The following is a 24,268-nucleotide window of genomic DNA, read 5'->3' on the forward strand; positions in this document are numbered from 1 at the left end:
AAAAAGCTTCTGCACAGCCAAAGAAACTGTCACGAGAGCAAACAGACAGCCTACAGAATGGGAAAAAATTTTCGTATGCTACACATCCAATAAAGGGCTGATAACTAGAATCTATTTAGAACTCAGGAAAATCAGCAAGAAAAAATCAAACAACACTATCAAAAAGTGGGCAAAGGACGTGAACAGAACCTTTTCAAAAGAAGAATGGCCAAAAAACATATGAAAAAATGCTCAAAAACATATGAAAAAATCTCTAATCATCAGGGAAATGCAAATCAAAACCACAACGAGATATCACTTATCTCCAGTGAGGATGGCCTTTATCAAAAAGTCCCAAAACAATAAATGTTGGTGTGGATGAAGAGAGATAGGAACACTCATACACTGCTGGTGGGACTGCAAACTAGTGCAGCCTCTGTGGAAAGTAATATGGAGATACCTTAAACAGATACAAGCAGACCTACCATTTGATCCAGCAATCCCATTATTGGGCATCTACCCAAAAGAACAAAAGACATTCTATAAAAAAGACATCTGCACTCGAATGTTTATAGCAGCACAATTCACAATTCCAAAGATGTGGAAACAACCCAAGTGCCCATCAATACATGAGTGGATTAATAAAATGTGGTATACATGGAGTACTACTCAGCTATAAGAAACAATGGTGATATACCACCTCTTGTATTTTCCTGGATAGAGCTGGAACCCATTCTACTAGGTGAAGTAGCCCAAGAATGGAAAAATAAGCAACACATGTACTCACCATCAAATTGGTTTCACTGATCATCACCTAAGAGCACATTTAGAAATAACAGTGATCAGGTGTCAGGCAGATGTGGGTGGGGAAGGGGATGGGTGTATACATACATAATGAGTGCAATGTGCACTGTCTGGGGGATGGACACGCTTGAAGCTCTGACTCAGGGCGGGGGCATACATAACCTAAACTTTTGTACCCCCATAATGTCCTGAAATAAAAAAATAAATAAATAATATAAAGGTCAAAGCAGAAATAAATGAAATAAAAAAAAATAAAAGATCAATGAAACAAAAAGTTGGTTTTTCAAAAACATAAACACGATTGACATACCTTTAGCCAGACTAAGAAAAAAAAGAGAAGACACAAATAAATAAAATCAGAGATGAAAAAGGAGACATTACAACTGATACTGCAGAAATCCGAAGGATTAGAGACTACTATGAGCAACCATATGTCAATTAATTGGAAAACCTAGCAGAAATGGATATATTCTTAGACACATAAAACTTACCAAGATTGAACCTAGAGGAAATCCAAAACTTGAATAAACTGATAACAAATGAGACAGAAGCAGTAATAAAGAGTCTCCCATCAAAGAAAAGCTCAGGACCTGAAGGCTTCACTTCTGAATTCTACCAAGCATTCAAAGAGGAACTAATACTAATTCCTCTTAAACTATTTCAAAAAATGGAGGGGAAGGAAATACTCCCAAACTCATTCTAAGAGGCCTTTATCACCCTGACACCAAAACCGGACAAAGACACAACAAAAACAGAAAACCAGAGGCCAATATCTCTGATGTATGTAGATGCAAAAATCATCAACAAAATATTAGCAAACCAAATTCAACAACACATTAAAAAGATTATTCATCATGCTCAAGTGGGATTCATCTCAGAGATGCAAGGATGGTTCAACATACCCAAATCAATCAATGTGATATATCACATCAATAGAACAAAGGACCAAAACCATATGATCCTTTCAATTGATGCTGAAAAAGCATTTGATAAAATTCAACATCCTTTCATGATAAAAACTCTCAACAAACTGGGTATAGAAGCAACTTACTTCAACACAATAAAGGCCATATATGACAGACCCACAGTGAGTATCATATTGAATAGGGAAAAACTGAAAGCCTTTCCTCAAAGATATGGAACAAGGCAAGGACGTTCACTTTCACCACTGTCATTCAGCATAGTACTGGAAGTTCTAGCTAGAGCAATCAGACAAGAGAAAGAAATAAAGATATCCAAATTGGAAAAGAAGAAGTCAAATTATCCTTGTTTGCAGAGGATATGACCTTATATCTAGAGAAGCCTGAAGACTCCACAAAACAAACTACTTGAACTAACAAACAAATTTAGTAAAACTGCAAGATATGAAATCAACATACAAAAATCAGTTGCATTTCTATATGCCAATAGTAAATAATCTGAAAAAGAAACCAAGAAAGTAATTCAATTTACAATAGTTACAAATAAAATACCTAAGAATAAACTTCAAAGAAGTGAAAGATCTCTATAATGCAAACTATAAAACATTGATGAAAGAAATTGAAAAGGACAAAACAAAAAAAAAAAAAAAAAAAGGAAAGAATGTTCCATGCTTGTGAATTGGAAGAATCAGTATTGTTAAAATATCCATACTACTCAAAGCAATCTACAGATTCAATGCAATCTCTATGAAAATACCAATGACATTCTCCACAGAAATAGAAAAAATTATCCTAAAACTTATATGGAACCACAAAAGACTCAGAATAGCCAAAGCCATCTGAGCAAAAAGAACAAAATTGGAGGAATCATATTACCTGACTTCAAATTATACTACAGAGCTTTAGTAACCAAAACAGCATGGTTCTGGCATAAAAACAAACACATAGACCAATCGAACAGAATAGAGAACTCAGAAATAAATCCACACATCTAGAGTGAACTTATCTTTAACAAAGGTGCCAAGAACATACATTAGGAAAAGGATAGTCTCTTCAATAAATGGTGCTGGGAAAACTGGGTATCCATATGGAGAAGCATGAAACTAGATCCTTATTTCTCACCATATACAAAAATCAAATCAAAATGGATTGAAGACTTAAATCTAAGACCTAAAACTATGAAACTACTAAAGGAAAACACTGGGGAAATGCTTCAGGACATTGGTCTGTGCAATGATTTCTTGAGTAATACCCCCAAAGCACTGGCAACCAAAGCAAAATTGGACAAATGGGGTCACATCAAACTAAAAAGCTTCTGCACAGCAAAGGAAACAATCAACAAAGGGAAGAAACAATCCACTGAATGAAGGAAAATAATTGCAAAGTACCCACCTGACAAGGGATTAATAACTAGAATATATAAGGAGCTCTAACAACTCAATAGGAAAAAATCAAATAATTCAATTAAAAATAGGCAAAGGATCTGAATAGGCATTCTCAGAAGAATACAGTCTGCATTCTCATATTTAATACTTATTGCATTATTCATAATAGCCAAGATTTGGAATCAACCTAAGTGTCCATCAACAGATGAATGTAAAAAGAAATTGTGGTACATACACACAATGGAATATTATATAGCCACAAAAAGAATGAAATGCTGCCATTTCCAACAACATGGATAGAACTGGAGAATGTTATGTTAAGTGAAATAAGCAAGCACAGAAAGACAAATTTTGCATGTTCTCACTCATATGTGAGAGCTAAATATTAAAAAACAATTGGGGCCGGGCGCGGTGGCTCACGCCTGTAATCCTAGCACTCTGGGAGGCCGAGGTGGGCGGATCGTTTGAGCTCAGGAGTTCGAGACCAGCCTGAGCAAGAGCGAGACCCCACCTCTACTAAAAATAGAAAGAAATTATATGGACAGCTAAAAATATATATAGAAAAAATTAGCCGGGCATGGTGGCGCATGCCTGTAGTCCCAGCTACTCGGGAGGCTGAGACAGGAGGATCGCTTGAGCTCAGGAGTTTGAGGTTGCTGTGAGCTAGGCTGACGCCACGGCACTCACTCTAGCCTGGGCAACAGAGTGAGACTCTGTCTCAAAAAAAAAAAAAAAACAATTGGTCTCACGGAGACAAAGAGTAGAATGATGGTTACCAGAGGCTGGGAAGGGTAGTGGGTAGTGGGGGGATAATGTGGGGATGGATGATGGGTGCAAAAATATAGTTAGACAGTTAGGTAGAATGAACAATATTTGATAGCATAACAAAATGATTATAATCCACAATAAGTTAGGATATATTTTAAAATAACTAAAGGAGTAGAACTGGAATGTACCTGACACAAAGAAATGATAAATATCTGAGGTGCTGGATACCCTAATTACCCTGATTTAATTAATTCACATTGTATGCCTATATCAAAACATCACATGTACCCTACAAATATATACAACTATTATGCATTATGTAATAATTTTTTAAAAACATAAAGAGATTACAATATTCTATTTTAAATGTATTACATATATATGCATGGGATATAACAGGCATAGACCTTCCAATGGGAAGGGTCTCAATGGAGACTTGGGAAGAAACACTCAGAAAAGGTTTTCTAGAAGAGGTGATTTCTAAGAACAAGTTGGAGTGGGTAAAGAAATGGGGAGACACTGACAGACCAGGTAAACAAGTCTATGTCATAAAGTCTACTAAAAAATCCGGATGATTTTAAGTCTGCCGAGAGCCAGTGAAGGGTTTTCAGCAGGGGAGTAACATGCTCAGATTTGCATTTTAAAAGGATAATGGCAATATGAACAAGTAATTGGGTGAAAGAGGAATGGCAAAACTGGAGACTAGGGGTCAGGACACTACAATTTAGATGAAAAACAGTGAGAACCAGAATTTAAGTCAGTGGCAGTGGAAATGGAAAGAGCTGGGGAGGTTGGGGGGAGGCTGAGGGATATTTAGGAAGAGAAATGATGGGACTGTGGCCAAATATAATAGAAATGGAGGAGTAAAGTATGACTTTCAAGTTTCTGGCAAGGAAAATTAGGTGAATATTGGTGCCTACTAATTAAGACAGTGGGAAAAATGACAAGTTCAGCTGTGGGCATCCTTAGATTGAAGAGTAAATAATAAATAAGCATTTAGAAATACAGTCTAACATACTTGATTAAAGTCAGGTTGTAGATATAATGTTTATTTTTCAAGTGGTTTTTGAAACCATTGATTTTAGTAGATAAATGTGTACAGCAATGTTTCTCAAAGTGGTTCACTGGGTAGGCTTGTTTACAACACATATATTTATGCCTCACCCCACACTTAATGACTTAAGACTCCCTGGGGTTAGTCCTAGGAATCTGTTTTGTTTCCCAGGCATTTCTTATTTACACTAAAATTTAAAAGCCATCAGTATATAAAGTAGGAAAAGAATGACAATGTAGACTGTGGGAAACATCAATATTGAAGGTAGTGACTCTGGAGGGTAATATACCCAATTATTAACAGCGGTGGTCAATTGGTGAGTTTTAAATTTTCTTCTGATCAAAAGATTATATAAAAATTTTGGAAGGTGGCATTCTACTTTAGTATGGACACAATAAAGATTTATAGTTAAAACAGATAGCTAGAGTCTCAAAATGACTAGAATCGTCATTTTCTTTTCTTGATGTATTTTTAATTTTTATTTTTTTAATTCAGCATTTACCTTTCTTTCTCTTTTACAAAATATTTTAACATAAGAAAATAGTTTTCTTTGAAACCAGCCAATATGTCAAATATCACGTGTGCAATGAGAGAGTCCAACCTAGCATGTGACAACTCCCAGAATGTCTGCTTTAAGAATCACAGAGAACTTAGAGCAAGCTAAGTAAAGCTGGTTATGTTTAAAAACAAAATGAAAAACAAAAGAAAAACAAAAAAATCCTTAAAAGGGACAGTATATTCCTGAGTTGACACTTTAACTTCACTCTGTGCATTTCATGGGGAAAAATAGCTTTTACATAAAATAAATACAATTGACATACTAATAGCACCATTCTTAGGTATTTAATTGAACTATTACAATTTTATATTTGAATAACTTCAGTAAAAATTACTTACAAGACTAGGACTAGGGCTACAGATTTCAATGCCCATTCTCACTCAAATCAGACATACTTCTAAAATGAGACAATCTGTAAGTTGATTTAGTAGCTCAATGTTTAAAAAGAAATTTCTAATTTATCCTCTTTGATTTATAGCCAGTTTATACTTCAAAATACAAAATTTTATGAGGAATTGAGTATTGCAGTAACCACTACACAAAAAACAATTCAGGCTTATTTAACAAACCATATTGTTTCATATTAAAATAAAAAAAAGCTATATCTTAACTCTGAAAAACTTCAAAAGGCACTCATGTTATCAGAAACATAAAACATTTTTTCTTTCATTACCATGAGCTCGAAGTAAAGCTTCAGCAGTAAACAGAGGAGCCTGAAGCATGTCTGCAGTTTCCACAATAAGCATATCTTTCAATTTGCGAAGATCCTGAGGCCTTAATCCTTCATATGGCTTTGAAAAGGAAAAAAAAATAAAGTTAAACTGGCCATTGTACTCTCAGGGAGTATGAAAATACCTATAAACAAATATACAGTCAGTCCCCCCATATCCACGGTTCCTTAACCATGGATTCAACCAACCACGGATTGAAAATATTTAGGGGAAAAAAATGGATAGTTATGTCTGTACTAAACATGTACAGATTTTTCCTGTCATTATTCCCTAAACAATACAGTATAACAACTATTTACATAGTATCTATATTGCATTAGGTATTGTACGTGATCTAGAGATGATTTAAAGCATATGGGAGAATACGTGTAGATTATATGCAAATACTACACCATTTTATATAAGAGACTTGAACATTGGCAGATTTTGCTATCCAAGAGGGTCCTGGAACCAATGTTCCACGGATACTAAGGGTTGACAGCATATGATTACCATTTATTTTATCTTCCAGTTTCAATTTGATTATTGAAGTTTAAGGAGGCTTTTTTATTCTCCACCACCATAGACTTCAAACTACCCTTTCATAAGTCTCTTTTAAGTGGGAATGCAGATGCTGGGGCTCAGTACCTTACCTTATCATTCTAAAAATAAATGTATCATATTATAATGGCAAGGCCATCTTACTTTATAGTTTTAATAAGTGGATAATACAAAAAGTATTAGAAATAAAAACCCATAATCCCACCACTGAGCAATAATCATTATTAAAGTTCTCTTGTATTTTTATCCAGTCTGTTTGTTTTGCAAATCAATTGGGTGTGAATATACGTGTGTTCATTTAGGCACAGTTTTAGTCACTGAACCAGGAAACATTTACACTTACTAAAAAGTTCTAATAGCCAATCTGCAGCACTCCTTTTTTGTTTTCCCAAACATTTCTTGGATATTCTTTTCTGTTTATTTTTTTCAGGTGAATTGTAGACTTATTCTATCAAATTCTAACTGAAATCTAATTGGGATTGCCAGTGGGATTATATGATACATTAATTAATTAATTTGGAGAAAAGTGACTATGCCATACTATATAGACTTCTTTCTGGTAAACATGTTATCTATTTATGAGTGTTAACGCTCCTTTGCTTTCTTCCTACAGGAACTGTATCATCTCAAGTTTTTTTATTCCTTTGTTATCCTTTTTTTTGCTTTTAACAAAAACATATAAAGAATAAGTCACAAGTGACTCACCATTCAGAATCAATTACTGGTAACATTTTTGCCAGACTTGTTTCAAGTGTTTTTTAAATCAAAGAAGCAAAAATTTATAAAGCTAAAATAACCTGTGATATGTTTTCCCTATTCTATTTCCTTAATCTCTCCACTCCTTGCCTATAGCTAATCACTATTTCTAATCATTATTAGAAATTTCATTTGTAGCTGTCACAATACTATGGCATAACATTATATACATCAATAGGCAATTTACTTTCTCTTATTTTTATTCAATATTATGCTTTTATCATTAATACTGATACACGTATCCATTTCAATCCTTTAAATATAGGTAAACAAACTTACTGCAGTAAGCATAGAACTAAAGATCATAGCTTAAAAAGCCACAGAAATTCTCAAGTACCTATCAGAAAACAACCACTGAGGATGTCCTCTGGCAACATTTATCACAGTTTTCAGAGAACTCTGGGCAGTTAATAAACCTCACCCATTGTAGGTGATTTGCAGGTATTATCTTTATTTCTTGCTTTTTTTTAGTCTTATGGTAACCATCTCATCATCAATTTTTACTTAACTTCATATAACTAAAACTATTCACCAGGTAGGTATAATTTCTCTCAGTTGGCATGATAAACTTCCTGATCCTTAAACATCTTATGGAAGGGATACATATAAGAGCAAAGAGTGTGTTAATGACAGAAAAGATCGACAGACTTGATAACATAAAAACCTGCCAAGATTTAAACAGAAGAAGTATATTATCTTCAATATATAAGAAATTGGTGACAAGTTATAAAATAAAAAAGTTATAAAAATACAAATAACCTTAAAGATATAAACTCTATCTAGTAAACTAGCTAAGATTTAAAAAAAAAAAAAGACAATACTCAATATACTCAATGTCAGTAAAGCTGCAGTGAGCTGGCCCTCAGATATACTGTAGGTGACAATAAAAATCAGTGTATAACTTAACAACCTAGCATCATAAATCACGAACCTTTACAGTAATTCATCTTTTAACCCAGTAATTTTACTTGTAGGCATGTATCCTAAGGTATAATCACAAATGTGGACATAATTGGTTATCGGCAATGTTACTTTAAAAGTAAAAAAATGTACAAATAACCCAAATGTACATTAAGGAAGTTATAGGATACTCACATGTTAGAATAGTTAGCAGTTATTCAAAATGATTTTCATGATGAGTTTGTAAAAATCAAGAGATATTAAGAAAAAAAGCCTACTGGACATAACATATATAATATCAAAATATAAAATATGCAAAGAGAAAAATGGAAAGTAATCCTGCAAAATGTTATAAGCATTATTTGAAAGTGGTAGAATAATACATATTTTAAATTTTCATTCTGCTTCTTTTTTGAAGAACATGTTTCGAACTAAAAAGTATAAGTCATCACTGGGGATGATAAAGAGCTACCAATAATGGCAGTGTACATAATCAGTCTATAGTGTTATTTCTTTTAAAAATGATGCAGACTTTGTTAAATACATTTCGTATCACGTGGCATTAAAAGCCTACTTCACCTATGTATACATTCAGCTATACTGTCGTGAATCTTGACATATACAGGTATTCCATGACCTTAACTAGAAAAAGAAATGAAGCCAGGTATGCTTGTAGTCCCAGCTACTCAGGAGGCTGAGGCAGGAGGATCGCCTGAGCCCAGAGTTCAAGGCTGTAGTGTGGGATGAATGTGCCTGTGAATAATCACTGAGCTCTAGCCTGGGCAACACAGCGAGACTCCATCTCTAAAAAAAAGGAAAAAAAAGAAATGGAAATTTAACCCAAGCTATTCTATATGGGAATACCATTATATAAAAGAGAAACACTGCAATTTAATCCAAACTATTCTTAGAAAAAGTCTCATGTATAGTTTGCTTTTAAGCTAATTTATGAAACACTTTCACCTGCAAAAACCTAATAAAACCCTTTAATGGTTAACTTTGTACTCCTAATTCCAGTATAGAAGTTATATACTATGTATATTTTAAATACTAGAAAATGTGTTCCAAGTGTAGACTTTGGGTTCTAGGTACCTCTTTTTGCCTAAGGAATAATAGTAAATATTTGATATTCCCAATGATGGCAATTTTATATTTCCTGGTTTTATTTCCTAAATGTTCTTTTTCAGATTAGTCATCATTCTGCCTCATTTATGTTGAGCCAAATAAGTAGACAGAAAATGGTAAATTTAATCACGATTCTACAGATTAGTGTTATCTGGAAACTGAGAGTGCAAGTAATTAATGAAGGAAATTAGTTTTCCTTGCAATTCTGACATAATATATGCAAAGATTTGATTTTAGACATATTAAGAAAGAAGGGATAATATAAAGAAATCTGTATAGATCCAGTTTTTAAAAATGCACGCAGTTTTAACGTAAATAGGTAACACTGGAAGAAAAATAGTTCTTAAAGGACAAAGACATACTGCCCTCATGAACACATAACACAGTTACTCTAGATTTTCACGACAGAACTGTAATTAGGTCATGTGAAGCATTTCAATGCATTGCTCAGGCCCAAGTGGGTACTAGTTCTCTCTTCCACAGGAAGGACTAAAATGAAGGGGCCTTTCTCTTTCCTGCTGCAAAGACAAACTACTTCTATTTTCAGATTAAACACAAACCAGCAATAATCTTCAGAGCAGTCAGTACTGATACAAAGAAAGAAAAAGGAAACTAATTAAAAAGAAAGAATAAATAAAAGTACTTCTTTTGCATCAGTATATACTACTGATACCAAAAGACCAATGAAATGTGAAACAGCCTAACACAAACTACACTACTTTGATATCATGTATAAAATGACAGTTATCTTCAAAAACTGTTTTGGAAAGACTATGATATAAAGGAGTTATGAAAGTATTTGTTTTTATTATTTTTTCCACAATGAAAATAGCCTACTCCTTCCCCCATTGCCACCCCAACTGTATAGGTAAAATGTGTTCATTGCAAAAAAAAAATAAAAGAATGGGTACTTATTTACCCAAATGTATTGGTAATTTAAAATTTTAAAAGATGTGAAAGACATTCAGGGAAGAAGAGGATATTTCCTATTCCCCTTAATATCAATCTCTCGTTAGCTAATCCATGGGCATAGCCTGGGTGGGAGAGGGGAAAAAAGCCAGGAAAGTCTTTAGGATTCTTTGTCTCTTCCCTTCAGTTCAGTTTCCCTTTTCCTTACTCAACTGATTTTACCTAGGCATTAAGACCTAGGTTACCCTGACCTGTACTATGACCTAACAGGAAGGAAGCTGCTCTGGTAGAGCAGGGCAGGTTAAGCCTGCTAAGGAGGGTAGCTTGCTTCGGCAATGTCCGACATATGGGTTTCTTGCCAGAAAAAGCAACTTGAGCCTTCCTGAGTAACAGACTAGGAATAGGGAGGGGAAGAAAGATTCTTTTGATGGGCTTTTACAGCAGCATATCGTTCACTTCTCCCTTCATATACTCAGGTGTAGACACACAATCCTACTCCTACAGTCTGACCCCTATATCTAGGCCTAATATTCACTAGTTTTTCTGTTCTTTCTTTGAGGATTAAAAAAACTAAACACAGTCTTCTCAACCATCACTCTAATACATCACCTTGATTTTATTTCTTTATAGCAGTTACCACTCTCTGAAATTATGTGTGCACTTACTTTTTAAACTTACTTGTACGTTTTTCTCTCCTTGCTGGAATATAAACACCTAGAGGGCAGGTGCTTATCTTTGTTCCTATGTGTTACCTCCAAGCACCTAAAACAGTGTCTGGCAGAGTAGTCATCCAGAGATTTGTTGAATGATGGGATTAAGAAGTGGATTTTACCCATTTATAAACTAATCATTTGGAGAAAAGGACAAAAGATGTGTCAAGAAAAAGTTATAGAGAGATAATATTATACACTGTCCAGATCATTAACTGAATTAAAAAACTCAGCTAAAATATACACTTTGCCTTGAGAACATAAATTTTAAAAAGTATCTAATTACATGACTTAATATAAACACATAGCAGGCCATGTAAAACTACTAGTTTAGGCAAAATAATCCAAAAGTCAACCAGGATCAAAGTAGAAGGCAAAAAAATAACTTTAAAGAAAGCATTGCTTTTTTCAAAAAATGAGGTAAAACTCATATAACATAAAATTAATCATTTCAAAGTGTGCAATTCAGTGGCATCTAGTACATTCACAATGTTGTACAATCACCACCTCTATCTCGTTCCAAAACATTTTCATCACTCCAAAAGAAAACCCTATACATATTATTCCTTCCTCCCCCCAGTCTCTGGCAACGATCAGGGTGCTTTCTGTCTCTATGGATTTATCTATTACAGATCTTTCATGTAAGTGGAACCATTCAAATATGTGATCTTGTATGTCTGGCTTTCACTTAGCATAATGTTTTCAAGGTTGGTCCATATTATAACCTCTGTTAGTACTTCATTCCTTTTTTATAGCTGAATATTCCATTGTGTATATATATTTCATTTTGTTTATCCATTAATTAGTTAATAAACATTTGGATTTTTCACCTTTTGGCTATTAAGAATAGTGCTGTTATAAACATCTGTGTAGAAGCATTTGAGTATGAAAGCATTACCCTATACATTATGAAAATGGTAGACAAAAATAAATTCAATATGGATTAAAAACAAAACTACAAAACTAGAAAAAAATGCAGTCGCATAAGACTATAACATTAGCATGTCGCAAATTCAGAAGACAGAAAGGAAAAAAAGTACACTTCTTAATACTCTAAGTGAAAAGCTTAGGATATGAAAAAATACACAAAGTTCTCATAGAAAGCATTAAGAAAACACAATCTGTAGAAGATGAGCAAATGAACAGTCAATTCACAGAATCAAAGAAATAAATTAAAACAAGGTACCATTTATGTGTCTAAACTGGCAGAAAATAACACTGATATATATCCAATACTAGCAAGAGTTTAGGGAAAAGGATCCTCTAATACACTACTGGAAGAAAAGTAAATTAATATAATCTTGTGGGATAGCTAAAGAGCATCTGCTAAAGTTTAAAATACTATGATCCAATTCCTAGAAATAGTGAATATACTTTTTAAATGTGTATATAAATGCAATAATAATGATGATGATGTGATAATCAATGATTATAGCAGCAGACATTTAGTTAACACTTAAAACGAGCTAGACACTGAGCACATACGTATATTAACTCATTTATGGATCACTACAACCTTATGAGGTGGGGACTATTATTATCCCCATTTTAAGAGACTGAGGCAGAGAGTTTAAGTAACCTGCTCAAGGTCACACAGTAAGTCAGTCCTCAGGCCAAGATATGGATCCTGTCAGTCTGGCTCTAGAATCCATATTTTTACTATAATAATGGCACAATATATATCCAGTATGACAAATATTCATAGTAACCTTGTTTTTAAAGGTAAAATATCTAAATTACTTAAATGTCCATCAGTAAATAAATGGTTAAAAGATATAGATTATATGTTCTGACTTGGGAGAGATGTTCATGATATATGAAGTGGAAAAAATATTTCAGCAGAGCTCAATGCATATGATTTTACTTTTGCATTATGAATTCAATATGTATACATGTTTGCTTAAGTGTGTTAGTATACACATAAACTGTTCAGTAATTAACTGGCATTTAGTAATAAATATTCATTATAAATTTCAGGAAATGCATCAAAATAGGAAAAATAATAATAGTAAAGCAAAATAACCATAACCACAATAATCATTTTGGTATACTTCAATCTTCTTCCTATACATAGCAGTATCAAACTGTTACTACTATATAACTGTTCTGTATCTTTTTAAAATTTAACATGATAGTGTAATGTAGTTATATTAATTTAGATTTTAAATCTATTGATAATGACTATTATTTTCTGATTTAATTATAAATTAAATTAAGGTGATATGTTGGAGGAAAAAACCAAAGTCATAAATGTCTTTCAATTTAATCAAATTAACATTATTTCTGGAATATTATTGTTCAAATGTTGTCTTCTAACTAAATGACTATATTAATTATTATATTAATAATTTCTGTTTGACTTAAGATCATGTACTGCCAAAAGATGCTTGAACTTGAACTCAGAAGAATCAAGTTCAGCTCACTTTGATCCTGGCAAATTATTCAACTATTTTCTGATTTACTTTCCTCATTAAAAAACAAAGGGGAGGGGTACAACTATCATTCAAGATTCCCGTGTGGTTTAAATACCCATGTGAAAGGGCTAGCAAAATGCTTAGGACCTACACAGGTCCTCTTTCTATACTTAATCTGAATAAGCATGCCTATAACATAACCTAACTAAAGAAACACAAAGGATAAAAAATATATAAATTTCAATTTCAGGAAGGTCAGTTCATTTGTCCACATATAGAATATAAAAGCTCAAAAATTGCTGGGAATTTATGGGAAAAATAAAACAAACAACATGATTATTTTTCTAAACACATATAAAACAACAGTTACATAATTCCTTTTAGAATCAAGTTAACATCGAACACTAAGGAAACTGAATCATTTCTGGAGGAAAAATCTTGTGTTATAATTTCTTTAAGAAATATCTATGGATGCCTGCTTTGTGTAAGCAGTGTGTTAGATACTGAAAGTACTCTATTGAGTAAGGCAGATATGGTTCTAGCCTCCGTGGTGTTGACAGTCTAATAGGAAAGAAAGGCAATAAATAGCCAGGTGCAGTGGTTCATGCCTATAATCCTAGCACTCTGGGAGGCCGAGGTGGAAGGATCACTTGAGGTCAGCAGTTTAAGACCAGCGTATGCAACAGTGAGACCCCTGTCTCTACTAAAAATAGAAAAATTAGCTGAGTGTGGTGGGGTGCACTTGTAGTCCCAGCTGCTCAGGAGGCTGAGGTGGGAGGATAACTTGAGCCCAGGAGTTTGAGGTTGCAGCGAGCTATGATGATGCCACTGCACTCTAGCCCAGGGTGACAGAGCAAGACTCCGTCTCAAAAAAATTATTAATTAATTAAAGAAAAAGAAAGGTAATAAAAAAAATGTAAAATAATTGTAACATGTGCTAGTTCCTATGAAAAATAAATGGGAGTACAAAGTTTCACAAAGATAGGAGAGATAAGTTTTGAGCTCTATTACACACCAGGGTGATTATAGTCAATAATAGCGTATATTTCAAAATAACTAAGAGTAAATTTCAAATGTCTCATCATAAAAAAAAAATAGGTGAAGCACTTGACGTTAGATTTAATCATTCCACATTTCATACATATATCAAAACATGACACTGTACCCCATAAATGTGTAAAATTATGAATTGTTAAGTTAAAATAATAATAATGAAAAGGTAGACTTAAAAAATGAAATAAAAAGAGTATTATGGTACAGAATAATGGAAAGAGAGGGGTCCTGTTTTAGAAAAAATGGCCCAAGAATGTCTCTCTCAGCCAGCCAAAAAAACAACTGGGAGAAGAAAGCAGACATAGGAAAGAGCAAGTGCAAATGCTTTGGTGTAGTCTAGGTATTATAATTAGAGCAAAAAGTGCTGGGGAAAAAAATTTGTTGATGTTGCAGAGGTAGGTAGTAGTCAGATCTTATAAGGGCTCACATCTGAGCAAATAGTTTAGATTTTTTTTTTAAGTACAATAAAAAGTCACTAAATGATTTAAGTGATACGATGTAATTTAAATGTAAAAGTGTCATTCTGGCTCCTGTGTACAAAATGGATTCTAAAGGGACAAGAAGAGAAGGAAGGAGACCAGTAAGGAAACTATTACTGTAGCTCAGCGAAGAAGTGATGGTGGCTGAGGGCTTAGGGAGGTAGGAGTAGAGATTAGGAAGAGCAAACGAATTTAGGTTATATTTCTGGAGGTAAAATTGACAGGATTCTCTGACTGTTTGGATGTGATGGCTAAGTAGATGGGAAGAATCAAGAATGCTTGCCACATTTATGCTTGAGCAACTCAATGGGCAGAGGTAATGTTTGAACAGAAAAGACTTAATGGAAAACCAGAAGATTTGTTGTCCCCGAACCCAAGGGAAGAGTGGTTCACCAAGAAGGGAGAGGCCAATTGTGTCAAGTGCTGCTGAGGAAGTAAGATGAGGAGAGAAAGTACCTATTAGATTTGTCAACATGTAACTTCAGGGCAAATGCAGTTCCATCACAGTAGAAGGGAAGAAAGTCATACTACAGTAGGCTGAAGAGTGAATGGAAGGTGAGGAAGTTGATATGTATACACAACTTTTAAGTTTTGTTTCTCCTATACAAAGATCAGAGATATGAGGCCACAACTAATGAGGAACAGAGACAGGGCTCGGGAAGAGCGGTCAATGGTTTTGTTTTTTAAGATGCGAGTTACCAAAGTATGTTGATAAGATCAATCCAGAGGAGAAAGAAAGAGTGGTGAACAGGAGGACTGGAGCTTCAGAGTAATAGGAGTGAATGGGATTCATATTATATACATCAGTACCTTTATTTATATGTAAGTAAACAGATTCACACATACTAGAGAAAAGGTACCCCACCCCAGGTTTTCTGGATGTATTTTTATATTTATGGCTATGGACATGACAGGATATTTAGCATACTGCAAAAAAGACCACACACAGAGTTTTAAAGAAGAAAAAAATTAAATTTAATATAAAATCTAAAATTATCACATATAATTCTTTTACTTAAAAAAACTGACCTCTCGTTTGTCTAATGCAGCATATTCAGCTTCTATTTCTTCAGCCTCGGGATCCCGGGAGAATACCATCTGAGATTCCAGATTGAGGGCCAAATCTTTGTGGTGTTGCTTTTCAGCACAATCACAAGGAGTATCTTTATTTTCATTCTCAGCAAACAAGTCTCCTCCATGTTTTACTAAAAGCTAAAAAAGTTTTTTTCAAAAACTTGCAACTACAGATTTAAATGACAAGTTATTTCATGCTATATTTTTTAAAACATTAAAAATATAATAAAATTAGCATAAAAAAGGCAATAGCATGTACAGTATGTATTTGAAATGACAATAAAAGATATTTAGATACCAGTGGCTTCTGATTTTCAGATTAGTAATTCTTGTTTTTCAGTAATATGCTGAGTTCTTTTGGTTAAAAACAACAATAAAAATAGCAATCCCCCAAAACAATTTCTCAGACTTGAAAAAGAAATTCTTAAGCATTTTGTTCAGTCCAAAAATAAAGTTTTACTTATAGATAGAAAAGGGTTATAGATATTCAGTGATTTAAATTTAAAAATTTCTATAAATCTTTCTTAAACAAAAACACTGCTGATACTGTTACTTTAACCACTAACAACTGAATGTCCTGACCCAGCAGACAAAAGTTTTCACTTGTATCATTCATTATCCAGTGAAACACTAAAATGAAATTAGAATGAGCAAGTCACTGAGACAAAGCTGTTTTCATTATTCCTCAAAATAAGTGATGGGAATAGCTATTGATAGCCACATGGGGAAGATATTCTATCAAACAATCCCTCTTTGGCCCAAAGAAGTCCCACCTTTGAAAACACATGGAATAATCAATCGGCTTGTTCAGTAATGAGATTTCTGCTGGCTTTGCAGAAGTTAAATATGTTTTACTAAAGGGATAGGTTCAAGTTTCCCCATTATGTTTGCAGAGACATTAGGAAGGGCATGAATGTCATGACCACCATATCTAAGACAACCCTAAAGGACAGCCTGACAATTAGTCATACAGATTATTTTATAGGATTCAGTCATATGCATCATAATATAGTAACAGTCATCATTTATTGTCTCTTAAGTGCCAAGCACTGTGTTAAAGACTTTAAATACACATTCTCATTTAATAATAACAACCCCATACAACAGGGTTATTATAGTATCTCAGTAAGGTTAAGTAACTTGACTAAAGTTTCCCAGCTCACAAGCAGTAGAACTGAGATTCAGACACAAGTTTGACCAAATTTTTAACCATGACTGGACGTTGTACTGACTCGTAGTATATATACAGGCTGATCACATAAATTGAAGAAGCCAAATGCACTCTAGTTCCATCTTGATATTCTGCCCAAGCTCTTATTTATGACCTAAATATGAATACTTTTTAGAGATTTTCATTTTGTATGAGAGTTAATCAAAATGGCAGCTTCTTTTCATTTTCTTCCAAATAATTTTTACAGTCATCCCAAGAGTCCTGACAAAACAAGGAATTTGTATCAATGCCAGGTCTGGAAGCCACAAGTGAACTTAACAGTCCACTGTATTTGGCTTTAGCTTCTTGCTCTAGGCCAAGGGGTATTCCTCAGAGCTAAGATGGTTTAAAAATATTTTTTTAAGTTATAAATATAAGCAAACAAAAACCCCTAGAATATGAAATATAGATGTGTGGCCACAAAGCTTTAAATGTTTACTATCTGGCCCTTTACAGAAAAATATTTGTTGAGGATAGCTCTAAGTGCTCATTGTGGCAGCCACCTTCTAGAGTCTGAGGGCAAGGTTTTGTCAGTTGCTATTTATCACCTGGAACGTTTTAGTCCAAATGTGGTCTGGGGAACAGCAGTGTCACTTGGGAGTTTGTTAGAAATGCAGGACCTCAGCCTCACCACCCAACCTCCTCATGCCCCAGGCCTCTGAATCAAAGTCTGATTCTGATTGCCAGGAGAGTCATTATGTACATAATTATTATTATGCACATTATTATTATGCATATGTTTGAGAAGCAACAACTCTACCAGTATGGCTGTGGAAACATTATATATTTATATGACCTAAATCTATTCAATACTGGGGACCTGTAGTAAGTACACAGATTTATCATACAGGATCTATTACCATTTTTAGCCTCTCTGCTTCACAGGTTATCCAACACCTAAATACAAAATAAACTATTTGCTTCTGATAAAGAGCTGACTTTATTCTCAGGTTTTCTACTCAATGCCATAGAAAATGATTTCTAAGTTGCACACTGAGATAGCTTTAAAAGTTATGATTTGATTTCCTTTCACAATAGACATTAACATGCAAGGCATACTAAATATTAGCAAACAAGACAAAGCATCTTCAACTTAATTGTCCCTTTAGCAAAAGGAAAGATGACAAAATTTAAGCAGCTGTGCCCTAGAAGAATCTTGGTAAAGGGAACCTTATTAAAAGGATATGGTGGAGTGTAGACTCCATCCCCTGGGGGATTAGAAAAATGTGTGTGCAGTGAGGGGATATGTGTGAAGTCACTGTTAAGGGTTATTGATGACCACTGTTAGAACTTGGGTTGAGACTGGTAATCTGTCTTTGCAAACGGTCCCCTAATGAGTTTGACTGGAGGTGGGTTAGGGAAGACCACAAAGACCTGTGTCTCACTGCTGCAATTTGGCACCTGTAGAAACACATAATCGATGATGAAATGGAGGGTCCACATTGGTAGCATTTGTCTTGACAATGAAAATCTGCCTGTATAGAAACTTTGGCATAGAAGCTAGCTAACAACAATATTGCCCGATATTGGAGGGGAATGTATTAAAAAGTACCTGAGCTTGCTACCTTTGGGGCATAAGGTCAGGAACACCAACAAGTGAAAGACGTATTAGGTGGAGATACCTATTAAATTGTTACATCTGGTTCTGAAGAGGTACTTTTAAAATGCTTCAACCAAAGCACCCTAACTATCATTTTCCTCGCTCTCAAATTAGCTAAGAAAAACTCAATAGGAGGAATGAATATTTTATTCAAATATGGTTTTTAGTCTGTCTCAAACACTTGGTGGTACAAAAATGTTCCACCTTAAAAGAAACATCAAATTGTCACTATCTGTACACATCTGTTCTTCTATTCTACCTTTCTTTCCATTCATAATTCAGAGGAAGAAGAGTAGGGGTTTTAAGAGCAGTTAAGTCTCAGTTCTTAAGACAAAAGCCACCCTGTCCCTTTGATACAATTTACATGTCTGGTGACTCCAGGTAAGTCATTTAACTGCTGTAAGTCTCAGTTTACACAGGTCCATCTGTAAATTGTGGCTTATATAATTTTGAGAAAAGATGTATAACAGGATGATTCCTAAAGTCTGTTCTTGTCCTAAAATTACCATTTCATCATCTCTATTTCCTATATGACCTTGAACACTCCATTATTCCTTCTATCTCCACTCTGACTTCCTACTAGTTCCTGGTACAGGGGCCCCGTATCTTAATCCTGCTATTCTTCTAGTTATTTGCTGAATAATTTCTCTCTCAGCCACATTTGTCAAATTAGTGTTTGATACCTGCTGTCTCTCCATTTCTGCAGCAAATGACTCAATTACTCCCAGCAATCTGACTTCTACCCTGATCATTTTACTGAAACAATATTCCAGAAAGTCATTAATATCTCTTAACTCTCAAATTCATCAGCCTTTCTCAGTCCTCCTTTATCTTTCTGCAGCATGTCACATGACCATCTTTCCTTGAAATTCTTCTCTTGACATCCTTGACATGCATCATCTTGGTTCTCTTACTTCTCCACTTTTTCTGTTTCCTTCACAGACTCCACTTCTTGTTCTCACTGCCTTTAAACATAGGCATTCTCTAAATTAATGCTGGGATTTAACTCTGTTATTTTATCTACAACACAAAGTCTTTTCCTTGGATCTCTCATCTATGCCTTATCTTGCTTTTAGTTGTCAACTCTATGTAGATGACAATCATTTCTAAATCTATATTCTTATTCCTTAATATTTAGTCCTAACTTTCAATGATCTGCCTACCATTTCATGTGGATAATCTAAGAGCTCAATCTCCATCCTTCTAAATGAAAATTCAATATATTCTCCCTTTCTTCCAACCAATTCTTTCACTTCATCTCACTTTTCAAATGTTTATTATTGTTAGCAGGTTTCAAAGTCACTCAGGTTCAAAACCATGCTCATTTTACTTAAAAATAAAGTTAATTAATTTTACTCTAATTATAGATGTGATACGTTATTATAGAAAATGTAAGAGAATCAAAGAGAGAAAATTATGCCATCCAAAGATAGCTTACTATTGTCAATATCAACATTTTAAAGCTTCCATCATTTTTAACCTTTCTATCCCTTGCTTCTTATATCAACTAATTTAGTCACCAAATGCTACCAGTTCTTCACAATGTCTCTTGTATCTGTCTCATTCTTTCCATCTCTAATACCACCACACAAATCCAGGCTCTTTATCTGTTCACACCAGAATTAGTGCAATAATCTTCTAACTCCTATCACTCCTTCCAATACATTGTTTCTCAACCTTGGCTATATACTGGCATCATCTGGAGAACTTTAAAATTCCACGGCCTGGGGTCCGCTCCTCGAAATTTTAATTTTCTTGGCCTGAGGTCTCTGTCAAGCCACACTTAGAAACATTATTCCAGCACAAAGTTTTCCCAAACTGTGTAATAATCATCTGGGTAGCCTGACAGTCATGTTAGGTAGATCTGGAGTGGAGACTGTAAAAAGTACGTATACTTTTTTACGGTGATTTCAATGTAGGTGGCCCACAGACTATGCTCTAAGCCAGGGTTCCGCAAGCTTTAATGTAAATATGAATCACCTTGGGATTTTGTTGAACTACAGATTCAGATTCAGTTGGTTTGGGACAGAGCCTGAGATTTTTGCATGTCTAACAAGTTCCAAGGTGACTGATGCCAACACCAGTCTGAGGACCATTGTTTGAGTAGCAAGCCTTTAAGAAGCACTGCTTCAGAAGTAACCCATTCAAATCTATCCTACATTACAACCATTAAGGTAATCTTACTATATTTGCTTTCATAATATCACTTCTCCAATACAAAATTTTCAATGGCTCAATTTTCTATAAAAGAAACCCTAAATTCTTGACTTTGGCATTTAATAGTTTCTACTTGGTATGGCTTCTATTTTCCTTTTAAGTCATCTGTCTTATTATTCCTCCACAAAATACTTCAATCTTCATATGCTTGAAAACAGTGCTTCTCAAACTTAGTATGCAAAAGAAACATCAGGAAAACTTGCTAAAACATTTCTGGAATCTACTCTCAGAGATTCAGCTTTGGAATGTGGAGGTCTGGTGGGCCTGATAATTTGTATTTATAACAAGTTCCCAGGAGTTACTGATGCTGCAGGTCTGTGATCCATATTTTGAGTAGCCTCCTCCAAATACTTAAACTGAAATCTCAACCACTCAAATCTTACTACTGCCCATGAAATCTTCTAGGATATGTATAATTAAAGTTATCTCTCTTTCCCTTCAAAGCCTATAACAGTCACTGCCTAAACACAGCTCTTAATGTCAGAATATTTGGGGGACAAAAATGAGATCATAACTCTCTTGATTAAAAATTAGAAAACTTAGGCCCAGACAGGCAAAATCACTCAATTGCTGAGCTCGAACTATAATTCCTGTATTCTTTTCAGTTTTAAAACTCCAGGTGCTAAAAACACAATATAATTAAGTAAAACTCTTCAGTCTGACCTGTAAATGATTTTTATGACTTTTCAATGAAGTGTGAACTGCTCTGATAGCTGCAAAGTATCAATTAGGCCCTTGGCTGTAAAGGGAAAAGTGTGACTTACCACCTTCGGTTTTCTAGTGACCTCTATTTGATCTGATACTAAGCAACTACACTTAAAACTTTGAATAAGCAAGTATGGCATGGATGCACAGAAAATATCTAACAGAACATTTGTTTTTAAAAAATGCTTTTCACCAATAGTGAAACACTACCTAAAACAACCACCTCTGTCACATCCACCATTTATTGACTCACTATTACAGGCTAAGCACTAATAGAAATAAAATGAGGCCTGATGACTGGGCTTGTTCTAGGGAAGTCTACCAAGGGGAGAGAGATCACTGGATTTTTTATTGGAACATGCTAAACCCATTATCCCTCTCCAAAGTCCATTTCTATTTGAAAACAGAAAATAAAAACTCTCAGAAACTAAGAGAAAAGTTACTTTACTTACTAAATTCTTGTAAGATTTAAGATTTTCTTTTTAGAGACAGGTTCTTGCTTTGTCTCTTAGGCTGGAGTATAGTGGCATGATCATAGCTCACTGCGGCCTCGAACTCCTTGGCTTAAGTGTTCTTCCTGCCTCAGCCTCCCAAATAGTTGGGACTACAGGCTTGGACCACCACACCCAGCTAATTTTTCTTATTTTTTGTAGAGATGGGGTCTCAGTATATTGCCCAGGCTGGTCTCCAACCCGTGAGATGGCCTCAAGCCATCTTCCCACCTTAGATTTCTCAAGTGCTGGGATTATAGGTGTGAGCCACTGTACCTGGCCTAGATTTACGTTTTAAAATTTGGAGTTTTATTTTTGTGCACTAGATGCCCATTACATAGTATTTCTTTAAGTCATTTGTATAATTAAAGCATATGGGACTTGTTACATATCAGTAATGCTATTTTATATATTTAAGCTTCTGAAGTGTGGAGTCATCTTTGCTTTCCTTTTCCATTTCTTTGCATTATGGCGGTGTCCATTGTAAACTAAGGCCCACAGGCCAAAGCTGGCCTGCTGCTTGTTTCTGTATAGCTCACAAACAAGAAATGGTTTTTACAATTTTAAATGGTTGAAAAAGGCAAGAGAATATTTCATGACATGTGGAAATTATAAGAAATCCAAATGGGTTGATGTCCATAAATAAAGATTTGTTAGAACACTGCATTCTCGTTTACGTATGGTCTGTGGCTCCCTTCCTGCCATAACAGCAAAACTGCCTAAAATATTTACTATATGTACTTTTATCTAGTAAATAATTCTGAATAATTGATATTCATGAAATTCCAGATTTTCTGCTTAAGGAAGTTCTTAAAAATACACCAAAGTGAGGATTTGACATAAAGCACTTGGTGTTAGAAAGTGGCCATAGAGATAAAAAGGAGGAACCAGCCAAAAGAGACGAGGAACTCTCCTCTGCCAGTAAGTCCGACACAATAATAAAGAGAAAGAGTTCAAGGTAAGTCCTAGTATCAAGACTGGATATGGGGATAATGGTAGCATCATTAATAGAAACTAGAGTCAAGAATCAAAGCACTAGTCAAGTCTTTAGTGGGTAGAGATGAAGAAAGTATAATTCTGGAAATGTTGAATTTGAGAGACTGCTGGAGTATCCATATGAGGATGTCAACCAGGCAGCAATATAGCATGAAAAACTTCTGAAGTCAGGACTAGGTACCAGAGATACAGGTACCAATGCAATTTTATAGCCAATGATACCTTTAAACCTGGAGGTTCTCAAAAGAACTTTCTGATTAAGGGATTTTAATTTTATGTTCTCTCTGTGTGTGTATTTGTGGTGGGGACCTATTATAGAATACAACTATTATAGGGAGATGGGGAAGTTTTAAAATAAATATTACTTTTCTATGGTTCAGAACAATGAGCCATAGGAATTTATTTAAATTACTAAATGCAAATGATAACTTCATCAACTCTATCCTTAAATAAATATACACAGTGAAAATTATTTTCAGTAACTGACAAAGATATATTTCCATAGATATAAATCCTTAAGAGTTAAAAATCAAGTTGGCCTTAACCATGGGAAAAAATAATCTCTTTAATCTTAAAAGCTAGATACTGAAAATGGGATATATATTTTACTGCAATAACAAACTAATAGAAAAAGTGCTAAAAGGGGTCTTTGAGATAATTCCAGGAGGACACTACTACAATGAAGAAGTAGCACATGCAAGGTCCAATAGACAGTCATGGCGAGGACCAGGACTAAAAACCAGTGCTCTTTCCACCAAACTGTGATCTCTCACTTTTATGAAACATTAATAAATACCTGATAACACTCTTTTACGCAACCCTAATCTTTGTATCATGCTTGGTTCAGCACTACGAAAATCAGAAACTATTATACAAATGTTAGCTATTT

At 34.5% G+C, this 24,268-nt stretch overlaps 1 protein-coding gene across 3 annotated transcripts in view; it reads right to left on the reverse strand.

Annotated features, from left to right (window-relative positions):
• ANKIB1 (ankyrin repeat and IBR domain containing 1) overlaps positions 1 to 24,268 on the reverse strand; it is a 147,650-nt gene that overhangs the window by 69,713 nt on the left and 53,669 nt on the right. For all 3 annotated transcript variants that reach the window (XM_069461713.1, XM_069461715.1, XM_069461714.1), the window contains 2 exons: positions 16,116 to 16,298; positions 6,143 to 6,260 (listed from right to left, as the gene is read on the reverse strand). In XM_069461713.1, the coding sequence (XP_069317814.1) occupies positions 6,143 to 6,260; positions 16,116 to 16,298 (301 nt within the window). The remainder of the gene's footprint in view (positions 1 to 6,142; positions 6,261 to 16,115; positions 16,299 to 24,268) is intronic.

This window comes from Eulemur rufifrons, chromosome 29 (assembly GCF_041146395.1).
Source record: "Eulemur rufifrons isolate Redbay chromosome 29, OSU_ERuf_1, whole genome shotgun sequence".
Taxonomy (NCBI): Eukaryota; Metazoa; Chordata; class Mammalia; order Primates; family Lemuridae; genus Eulemur; species Eulemur rufifrons.